At 37.4% G+C, this 12,174-nt stretch overlaps 1 protein-coding gene across 2 annotated transcripts in view; it reads right to left on the bottom strand.

Annotated features, from left to right (window-relative positions):
• The window catches only part of LOC307021813 (voltage-dependent calcium channel gamma-6 subunit-like), a 21,400-nt gene extending 9,226 nt beyond the window's left edge, over positions 1 to 12,174 (bottom strand). The window contains exons 1-2 of one of the 2 annotated variants that reach the window (XM_079654279.1): positions 12,015 to 12,174; positions 711 to 1,447 (exon numbers count right to left, since the gene is read on the bottom strand). In XM_079654279.1, the coding sequence (XP_079510405.1) occupies positions 711 to 917 (207 nt within the window). In that variant the 5' untranslated portion in view covers positions 918 to 1,447; positions 12,015 to 12,174. Of the gene's footprint in view, positions 1 to 710; positions 1,448 to 11,186; positions 11,284 to 12,014 lie in introns of those variants that run through there. The other variant, XM_079654280.1, reaches the window with a different exon arrangement.

Here is a 12,174-nt window from a genome sequence, read left to right as displayed (position 1 = left end):
AGATGTGAAGATACAGTCAATTGTTCTGGGAATGTCATTTTCGAGCCTGAGACCTGAAAAACAGGCTCAGGGCCTAACAGGTTAAGTTCAGCACATACAGGATGGGCATTGGACCTAGGCCAGTGTGCTGTGATATATCCAAAGAGAGCCACGTTACTTGCAATTAATAAAAGCAAAGAGGAGATATCCTGGATTGTGGATTGTGGATCCTGGATTGTGAGGTAAGCAACACCAAAGGGAAGAAAAAATCTGTTATTTTTAATGTCCTCAACAGATGAAACAGCAACCCCCAACAAGCAGGTCAAGTGTGTGGGTGGTACTTGGGAATGAAGATGTCTGGTCTTTTAAAACCTGCTTTAGGTTTATAATATTATGGAAGGGAATTAAGGTCCTCTAAATAATAAGGTGATTAAATTGAAGAGGTTGACATTTAATCTGATTAAGTCACTTTTGAACAATTATAACCTACCTGCAGATTACTGTCGCATGGTTATAAAGTGTGTCTCCACTTTGTCAAATAACTGCATTTGATTCTTTGCAAACTTTTTTTGTAACATTAGAAGTCTACTCTTGTTGAGTGTTTCCCTCCCTGTGGACAGGCCAGATTTCAGTGGAAGAGCTACTGTATGACTGATTGGTTCCAGGAGCCCCAGAGTACTTTCAAACTGCCTGAGGAAGAACACACATTCACACAATATGAAAGCATTCACCTTCCCCTCCTGGGCTTCACTCATGGCGTGTCCTGTTGATGTCTTCCTGCGGCGTTTGTTCCCGCCGAATGTACTGCGTCCAGTCATCATGCCGGTTAGAGCGGCGGGCCCCTGGGGTGCTCCTCCCGGTGCAATCATCGCTCCTCCTGACGCCGCCGGACCCACTGTGCGGCCCTCCTCATCGGTCACCATAAAGGTAGACCACATGTTGTGGGAGCAATGCCTTGGGCTTTTCCCTCGCTAGGGTTGGTTCAAATTTGAGCAAAATAAAAAAACAGACGGAAATAAAACCTGAAGAAAAATGTTGTAGTTCTCAGTTTTTGCCCATAAAGAAAACAGGAAAAACACCTGAGACAATATTAAAGTAAAATAAAGTCAATAACTGGTGTTGCTGAGCAAGCACAGGAGGTAGAATGAAGGAAAGCAAGAAGACTCTGTGTTGAGAACTAACTGAGTGAAAAAAAGTGTTATACAAAAGTAGAAAAAAAAGTTTAACCCAAAGTCTTTGCTAACAATAACTGAACAAGCAATGTCTCTGAAAACGTTAGCAAGAACACGCAGGAATCAGCCTTCTCTTGTAAAACAACCCCAGAAGAAATGGCGGCTTTGACAACAGATGCAAAACTGATGAATGTATCATTGTGATAAAAAGCAAAAGACAGGAAAATGTGTGTAGAAGAATAATGTCACTGAGAGTCTGTAGAGGTAGAAGTATGGAGTGGATGAAGTGGTGCTTCCTAGAGAGGAAAAAGAAAGAAGAAAAGAAAAGTACATACAGTAGGGAAATATAGATGAATCCAGTGTTACATCTTGAAGTGAAAATACTTCTAGACAACTATCAGAGTCTATAATCAAGATTATAGACTCTATTCACACCTGGCATTATTCAATCTGCATTTTAATGGTCCATATATGGACACACCAAGTTATTGCAGCTGTATTGACCAAACAGGACTTGGATTGCTCTGTACAGCTGGTGGTGTGACTTAAAGAGCCTGTGACACGAGTTTCCCCCATCATCCAAACCCATCAATTTGAGTAAATATTGTCGCATTGAAAAGATTTTGGATATTTGTACTTTGATAACCATTACTCTGCCCTTAAATGTTGACCATATTCTGGATCTTCTCGGGGATTCTTCAAATCCTGCCAAATTATGTGTGACGTCATTGCGGGCTAAGCGCTCCAGCTGCACCGCTCAGGATCCCAGCATCTGCATGTAAACGTACGATGGCGCACACAGCAGCAAGCGATGACAGCGATGACAGTTTAATTTTGAACGTGTTTGAGAGCTCATATGAGGCTGAAGGATCGGTTTATGTTGTATCTGTTAGAAGTTTAGGAATTAGGTGCGTCAATATGGGCGATCATACGGTCATGTAGCCAGTGATGATTTCTAATCATCATCCTCACGATCATTTAATGTATCATGTTTTCGCCGAATTGACATGAAAGCACTAATACATTTAGTTTAATCCACTTGAGTTTACATCTACAAAAATAATCTATTTGTTTTTTATCACATCCGACGGAAGGAAATTCAGCAGCTCTCACTACCGATTTTTAATCCTAATTGAATCATCATCTTCACCACGATCATTTATGTTTATGTTCGCCGAATTGACAAGAAAGCACTGACAAATATGAATATACTGTAGTCAACTTTATTAAAACGTTATTAACGTGCCTAAACTCAGTAATTCACCATTTCTACGCATGACAACACAATTTGTCCGTGTTTGGCTCTCTCGCCGCACAGTGAAGCATTCCCGCAATGACGTCACTTCCGGCTTCCCCCAAAACTTAAAAATTAGTTGAAGGAATTTCCCCGCGATGTTCAAAATTATTGATATTTATCGGAACGGTATCGCACCTTCTTTTTTAAGCTGACGGTTCGAGATTACTAGTAGCCCAATATTTCATTGCACAACAGTTGTTGGGAGGCTGTCACAGGCTCTTTAAATGTTTTGTTTGGATCTTGGTTGTGAATCTGTACAGTGCCCATGCAGTAAAGGAATAGTGGAAAGGAAAAGATCAACTATTTTCTCACACACCTCGCTTCCCTTGACCTGGCAAGGTTAATGTATTTTACCAGTTTTATAAAGGAACCTCTACTCTGAATAATGTTATGATCCCATAAAATGAAACTTTCTCAATTACATTTTGAGGGAATTCCTCCAGGATTATGGTCAACTATAAACATTAGGGTACTGTTGAATTGCAACAAGGTTAGATTTAGTCAAATATCATGGTTCAAATGGTATGGTTCAAAATTGTAATGATAATATACTACCTATGTAACAGAAAACATTTGTAACATACAGTACATCTGTAACAAGAATTGAGGGGGACTTGTTACATGATAACAAATGAAGAACATTTTCAAAGCAACATTCTGAAAAAATTGTCAGGATGTTATTGAGGCCTGAGATGACAGAAAGTGTTTTATAAATTGTTCCTTTAATGTGATATGTTAACAAAGATGGAATGTTTTGCCTGCAACATTCTAAGGACGTGTTTTGGACGTTGTTGGGTAACACATTAAAGATGTTCTTTATAAAACGGTCCCTCAATGTTACATGAAAACAAATAAAGAACATTTTCCAAGCAACATTCTGAAAATGTTTTCAGGATGTTATTGAGGCCTGAGATGACAAAGCGTTTTATAAAATGTTCCTTTAATGTGATAAGTCAGCAAAGGTGGAACGTTTTGCCTGCAACATTCTAAGGATGTGTTTTGGACGTTGTTGGGTAACACATTAAAGATGTTCTTTATAAAACGGTCCCTTAATGTTACATGAAAACAAATAAAGAACATTCTCCAAGCAACATTCTGAAAATGTTTTCAGGAGGTTTATTCTTTTTTATAAATATTCATGTGAAAACATCCATACATTCATCTTGCTGCTACTTAGAAATTATGTATCTATTTATCTAATATATCCTATTCGAATAACTTCCGTATAGACTGGCACTATTTCACTATTTCACTTATTTCACTATTTCACTTTTTTAAACTATTTATTTTTGTATTTACTATTTACTTGCACTATGTTTTTCTGTTTATCTGTATTATTGTGTTGCATTGTTGGAGGAGCCTGTGACCTAAGATTTTCATTGTCATACTACACTGTATTGTTCGTACGGCAAAAACTTAAACCTTGAACCTTGAACGTGATGCGAAAAATATTAACACTACAACAAATAGGGCTTTCCACTGTGCACTAACCCTACCTCTGCACAAAACAACTGATGTTCTCAAACACATTCAGAAGGCAAGGGATTCCCCAAATTGACTCTTGACAAGGCACACCTGTTACTTGAAAACCATTCCAGGTGACGACCTCATGAAGCTGATGAGAGAAGCCAAGAGTGTGCAAAGCTGTCATCAAGGCAAAAGGGGGCTAGTCTGAAGAATCTAAAATTAAAATCATATTCTGGATTTTTTTACACTTTTTTTGTTAACTAGATAATTCCTATGTGTTCTTTCATAGTTTTGATGTCTTCAGTAATCTACAGCGTAGAACAACTTTTCAAAAAACACAAACCATTGAATGAGAAGGTGTGTCCAAACCTTTGACTGGTAGTGTGTATATATACATATAAACTTTAGTGAAATTAAGATGGAAAATGTCGGATTTTTGGTTAGTTTTAATGGGTTTAAGGGCGAAGGGTAGTTGGAGCGCTGTCATTGGTTCCACTGATGTGTCAATCTCATACATCATATCATAGAGAGAGAGCGCAATTATGTCCCGCCCACACCAGAGGAGAATTCATTTCTACCACATGGACAGGACTACAAAGCAACGTGTGCTACATAAAGGTAAGACAATGATGTAACTCAAATTATTTACAGTAAATTAAACATTCAGAAATTAGGCAAATTGACATTTACCACATCTCATTATTTTAATTCTGCCATTATTTTAAGCACATTTTCTTTTTGAATGCCATACAAACAAAATATAACGTTTAAAGAGCAACTTGCAGGTTAGAGACCCCAGTGAATAAATGTGTAGGAAAATGATGTAAACACTAGATTTTCAAAAAAATAGACATAAATATACACTACAGTGACATCTGGCGTCGTTTTTGTAAGACATTTTTACTTCCATATTAAAGACCACCCGCGTGTGACGTCACATGAACGTATTAATAAACATGGATCACAAATCACAATGCTAGTTTTGACACAGAACAGGTTGAAAATGTATATTTGTATGCATGACGGACCACAACCTTATAATTATGAGCCGGCCAATAGACCATGATAATATAGTGACGTTACTGGCAGGACTGTTGATACTGATCCATAACAGAAACTAATGTGCAAGTATCCGCCGTATCTCGTGTTACATAATGCAACGCCACACTATGTACGGTGCTGTTTACCGGAGGGGAGAGAGAGAGCAGCGAAGGGGGGGGGAGAGAAATGTAATACGGTTTCCTGATAAACATTTTGTTTGATAGGCTTCAGCTGGGGAGAGTATGTGCTGCAGGGAGGTGGAGGTGCACCTCGCACAACGCACCCAGGAACGAAATCTAGCTCCGGTCCTTTTCCTGTTAGGGAATCTGTGGACTCGATGTCCTGACAGGCTGGAGTTTGTGCCAGCTGCACAAACTCCAGCTCACCATGATTACAAATGGTGAAATGCAATGTAAAATGACCGAAAAAATACCAGCTCACTAAATCACAACCGCTCAAACCAACTACAAACTACTACCGCGGATTGGGCAGAGAAGGACTCCGAGAGAGTTGCTCCCCCATTTGACGTAATATGACGCGATTGACGTATGATGTTTTTAAAAAAGCAGTTTTTAGTAGCAGAGCTCAAAACGTCTCCTTTCCCTCTGAATTCCTGCCCTTATGTCTTGTAAAACATATCAAATCCTGCATTAACTCTTTTAATTGTAATTTCCAGGCAAGGTTAAGCATAAATCTAGAAGGAAAAAAACCTGCAAGTTGCTCTTTAAATAATTGTGTCATCAAAATAATTAAAGACAAGTTAAAGAAACTAAAACCTAGTTATAATTCTGCCCTCTGAGCCGCAGAGTTCCTCATGACTTGGCCTTCACAAATAGTTAACTTTTGAGTTTGAGTTTTGTGTTTGTGTAATTAATGTGATACGCCATAAGTGTCAGCTAACTCGATTTCAAGTTAGTGTGTTACTCGACTGGGTCTGAGTATACAACTACTGGCATGATTTTTATTTTACACCTTGTCCCAATTGCATCCACGTGTCCTGGCTGCATGGAATTGCAAGCTGCTGGGGGGTTGTTTTTTATTATGATTTGGGAAATAGCCAAAATTGGTGAGTAATAGGGAAGAGACGACACAACAACACAATTCCAAGTATCCACTGATGCTTCGGAGAAAGATGTCACATTGCTTGTTACGCCTGCAACCTGTCCAGACAACCTCATTGATTATAATTGACGCATTCAGTTATTTTGGTTAACACGCTCACTACATTTGCTGTTAGGACAAAGTGTTAGAAAATACTACAGATTAATTGTATCTTCTCTTAGTTGAAAAAAAGGAACACAGAGGGAACAGAAAATCACTGTAATATGAGCCTTATCCTATAAGATCATACATTTTCTGTATTATTTCTCTTTTCAGATTAATTTTCTTTGTCTCTTGGGAGGTAAAACTCCAGGTGACACAGTGAGGAGGATTATGAGACAAATTGGGACAAATTGGGACAAATGGCCTGTGGGCCAACTACAGTTTAAAGGGTCGCAAGGGGAAGAAGAAGTTTGAGGACCTGGTTATGTATCCGGTCATAGTCCGTAAGTTTGTTTTTAATGTTTCTAGTGATCTCACAACAATCTTTTGACCCAACAAAGATCTTATTGTTATTATAGAACATTAAGAGATATGTGGGTTGATCTTCAAATATTTAAACTACTATGCTACAACTACTAATTAATTGAAATAATTATATTAATCAGCTACTTCAAGCATTGCTTTATATACATATAAAGCAGTGGTATTTCCACTGCTGCTTCAAGTATTTCAAATTATTGCTTCCGCAAACTTTAACTACTCCCTCAATAACTTAAAGTCTTTCTTCAGTTACATCAAGTAGGCCTACTGCTTTTAAATACGTCCAACTTTTCAAGCTGAAGCAAGCACACACATTTTCTTCAGAAAATGTTGCCTTTTCCAATTCTTTTTTTTTTTCTTTGTCTTTCTTTATCTTTAGAGGCCTGTAGCAAGAACCACCCCAACATACAAAATAAGACTGTGGAAGACTGTGTGGCAGACACATTAAAATATGCTCCCCACAGAGGGACAGTGTTAAGCATTGGTTTGAAAACGATGTTAAATGTCATAAATATCTATTATGCACATGTCTCTATTGTCATATTGATAGAATAACATTTAGAAAACAAAATAGGTTTATTTTTGTATTTTTTCATGTCAAAAGCCACTTTTAGTCGCCAGGAATATCGCTGATTAACGTTGATACTCTCCTCCAGCAGTCGAGTTGGTGTATTTGCATAATGGCCGTATGAGCGCATAGAAACAATGAATAGGATGTATAAAAACGAATTTGCATGCCAATATTCACTCACATGCACTTATAATCACCCTAAAGTATGTAGGCCCACAGTATTCATAATATCATATTTGTAAAATATAAGTAAAAAAGCACACTTTTTTTCCGACTATAAAGGTTGTGTCTCGTATGTAGTTTATAACTGTTAGATATGCTATCTGGCTGTGTGTGGTTTGTGAGGGCTGCGTATAAACAGTTTCCGCTGTTTAAAAAAAAAAAAAGACTTCTGTTAAATCAGAAATGATTCTCATTTGAATTTACATTTTTTCATAATGCAGGTTGAAGACGGATCATCCGTCCATCTGCCAAAGGAAATTGCAGCAGCACCTGAGGGGAGCACCGAGCTGTTGTCACAGTCCCTCATCTGAATAGATCAAGATTAACGATGACAATTTTTTGTTTTTCCTTTGAAACGTTTGTGAGGCAGCATTTGTTTTTTTGTTTATCATGCACTGAACATTGTAATGATGCTTTCAACTGCGTCATGTTAATATTATGTTAACTGAAATTGCTGAGTTCGCACAATGAATAAATGAATGAAAAAAAGTAATTATGTTAAATACTTTTTAAGATTGATGTATTATCATCCTTTTACATGTGTTAATAGTCAAATTCCAACAGTGAAGTAAATTATCAAAAATAATTCTAGTGCCCAGCTAGCAGACAATGTTCTCACAACTTTGGCTAACGTTACCTAGAGGTTCTAATAATGTTTTAAATAAATGTTTTAATCTGATGTTCAAAGAACCTTTTGAGGATGTTTAATATTTCAAATAATGTTCCTCTAAGGTTTAAGGTTAATTAAGACATACTGTAACGTTTTGCCTGCAACATTCTGAGGATGTGTTTTGGACGTTGTTGAGGTAACACATTACAGATGTTCTTTTATAAAACATTCCCTCAATGTTACATGATAACCAAAGAAGAACATTTTGAAAGCAACATTTGGATAATGTTTTCAGGAGGTTATTGTTTTTTTATTAAATGTTCCTGTGATGCGAAATATTAACCATATTGACCATGACCAGGGTCAGATTTATTTGTAGTGCGCTTTACAAAAACAAACTTGCTGCATTTGTTTGAAAAGCATGTTCAAAAGAAATCTGATGTCACCACATTTTCGCTTTTAGAAAAAAAAACAAGCACGTAATTCATGATATTGCATGTTTGCGTAGGCATGTCTGAGTTCCCAGCTAGACATTGTTGGTTCTAAAAACATTCTGAGAATGTTACCGTTCATTGTTCTAGGAATGGTTTCATCGAGAAGTTTTACTTTGGTTCATAGAATGTACTTCTGAAAGGTAGGATAATGTTCTCTAAAAACATTCTTAAAATGTTTGGTGATAACATTGTTCGAACATTATACCCCAAGTGTTTTTGTTGTTTATGCACATATCTCTATTGTCATATGGATCGAATAACTCTTAGAAAACCAAAGACAGACATATAGAAGAATGGACCGACTATCACTGCCCGTCCCTGAAACTCCTGTTAGTGGGTTAGTGCCCCCCCCCACCTGCCTGCTGGTCTGCTCTACACAGCTGGGAGCAATCTCCAATCAACCACACCTGCAACCTGCTCGTAAGCCACACTATGAAAACCTGCAGCCTGCACTCATTCCCTGCCGTATTGTTGCCGTGAATGGTTTGTTGCGTGCCGCTCTACCTTTTTACCAGCATATTATTTGACAGCTTTGCCTGCTTTTGCCTCACACTCATTTTTGTGTCTCTCCCAGGAGGAATCCAAGGCATTCCACACTCCCAAGACCAGCCAGGCCTCTCTACCCACCCTGGAACAACTGTTTTCCACTGCCGCCATAACCAACCTCCACTCCCAGCTCCGTTTTTCTAATAAACAAATGTTACTTTCACCAGCTGATTCCGTGTCATCCTTTTACATGTGTTAATAGTCAAATTCCAATAGTTAAGTAAACTATCAAAATCATCCTAATGACCACAGTGGTCAGTCCACTTACCCAGGAATTTTGAGTTGAACAATCACAGGAATATTATGTCTTTATGTTCTAATAATGTAAACATATTTTAGTAAATTGTTACCACAGAACATTTGCATACTTTTTTAACATAAACCATGTTATCCTTCTCTAAAATAGTAACATTCTGGCAACATAAAAAATCTAACTTGTAGCTGAAAATGTTTTAATAACAGTAGGGCATAATGTTCTAACAATGTCAGCAAAAACATTTTAAGATTGTTTTTAGAGAACGTTATCCTACCTTTTAGAGGAACATTCTCTGAACCAAAATAAAAGCTTCTGCTGAAAACGTTTTCAGAATAGTTAGGCATAATGTTCTAACAATGTTATCAAAAACATTTGAAGAAGGTTATCACCAAACATTTTAAGAATGTTTTTACAGAACGTTATCCTACCTTTCAGACGAACGTTCTGGGAACCAAACAAAAACTTCCCGCTGAAAACGTTTTAAGAATAGGAGGGCATAATGTTCTAACACTGTTATCACCAAACATTTTAAGAATGTTTTTAGAGAACATTATCCTACCTTTCAGAAGAACGTTCTGGGAACCAAACAAAAACTTCCCGCTGAAAACCTTCCTAGAACAATGACTGTAACATTCTCAGAATGTTTTTAGAACCAAACATTTCTAGCTTGGTTGGTTGCTCTGCATTGTTGCTGAGTTAACAAAAACAACTCATATCTAAAACTACAACAAAATAATTATTCCTTTTAAAGTGTACGTTTATCCTGAATTCAGAAGCTTCAAGGCTGTGGGATTGTGATAGAATAAAAGCTCAGAACTGGAGAGAGCTTCCTCCAAATATAAACAATTATCTGTGCTGTCGGTTCTACTTTTCAATTAGGACAGACAAAACAATTAAAAAACACTTAGCATAGTGAAATCACCATCAATTATCTATTTTGAGATGTGATGTGACAGCAAACACAGAAGAAAACAGTTGCTGGAATCACAACCTGCTATCTATTCTGAGACGCTTTGTGGAACCTCGGCGGCACAAAAACACTCATCATGTTCAAGCCATAACCAATTATCTATTCCAGGAAGCTCTGTGATGGAGAAGTCACGCAGATACAATGCAGATGAATCGAATCTTAAACTCTTTATGTCTGCAGGGTGAATGAAGCAGCTGCCCTGCTGCGTTCCACCAGGAAGTGGTGACAACAGACAAGACATGCCCCCCCCTGCTTGTTAGCAAAAAATGAAACACATCCCCTGGGGAGGACACATAGCTTTACTTTCCCATCAGCGTCTGTCTCGTTAACAAGCCACATTAGAAGTTTAGCGTTGTTGTCTCGCAAAGCTCTTTGTGGAAAACAGATCAAACAAAATGCACACTACAATACATCCAAAACACTTTTACACTTTTTTTTTTTACCATATCCTGTTATATAGACAGCTTAATTGAAACACTTGACGATACTATTTGGATTCAGTCACCAAATATCTCAAAAAGAAAAAAATGAATGATCATTTGTATGTTATACACAGTACACTGGTCTTCAATGATAATGCATACAGAAACTGTAACAGACAACAACTTAGGTTTGAATTGTCTTAAAGTCTAAGAGTATACAAAAATCCTAGATGTACATTTGTCACAGAAACTGTGTAAATGTAAAGATTATAATTGTTTGTTTTTTTGATGTTTTAAATGTTATATTTATGTACATATTAAAGGAAGAAAGGTCATATATTGGTTGAGTAAATGATACAACTAATTATAATAAATAGCAAAACAAATCTGGAAATTAACGGGATAGTGAATTGAAGTAATTTGATTTCACCAAAGACAAATATGAAATGACCACCCAAAGTAATGAATAAATAACGAAATATTGGATGGTAATTGACATAAGAAAAAGCTTAGAGGTAGAATTTATAGTATTTAGTTGTTAGTTGTATATTTTACTTTGTAGGTCCAGGCAGTTGCATTAATCCAAAGAGATATGGAGAAGCAGGCAGACATCTTGCATCCTTTCATCAGATGCCAGCATCAATCTTGCAACCTTTATGTTACATAAGAGATAACATGCCATACTGATGTTACCAATAATACTCACAAAATGTTTTACTACTGGTTTATTAGTTCCTTATATGACAACGGTAAGGAAACAGTGATGAAAATGTCACACAAACAAATGATCTATACCTGAAAGAAGAGTACATGCAAAATGCCAAAATGGCATACTTAATCATTATGGACGACATACATTTGTAAAACCACGACAAACAAAAAAAGACATTTACATCTTGGTTAGTTAAAGTTTGGTGTTAGCAGTAAAACAAAATGGAACTTGAAATAAAGCAAACTCTGCTGTTCCCTAGTCATGAAATCTGAACATGGCTGGCTTTATTAGGCATATAACTGGTCTCAGTGGAAAAAGATGCATCGAACACGATAAAGGTACAGCGGCAGCAAGAAATGCTTTTAAAAATTTGAAGACAATACGTCTTACTGTCGTCAAAAATCAGTTAACATGACATCGACCCTTAGGAGAAAGTTATTGCGTTATATCAAAACAAACTGGACTCCATAAACAATCTGTGCAGGCAGTGTTTGAAGAGTTCCCCCCACCCCCCACCAGCCCTACCCCCAAACAGTAGCCATTGAATATCATGCTGAAATTAGAAACATTAGCTTTATTTATTTTCTCCATATCAGGTGCTGCACGTGTGCCTCACAACATTCGTCGCCACTTCACAAATATCACAACAATAATTTTAACAAGTTGCTGACCTGGTTTTTGTGTGTGTTTCTGCTCGAAGTGACGGAGCGCAAGGCGAGAAGAGGAGAGGGAGTGAGAGGGGAGAAAGAGAGAGAGAAAAAGAGGTGGGCGGGTGAGGAAGGGGAAAAGAGGGCGGAGGTCGTAGTCGGTGTTACTTCCCGAGGGAGGATT

The sequence above is a fragment of the Notothenia rossii genome, assembly GCF_949606895.1.
Source record: "Notothenia rossii genome assembly, chromosome: 10".
NCBI lineage: Eukaryota > Metazoa > Chordata > Actinopteri > Perciformes > Nototheniidae > Notothenia > Notothenia rossii.
The sequence above is the reverse complement of the archived record's forward strand: the minus strand, read 5'-3'. Positions and strand labels throughout refer to the sequence as shown.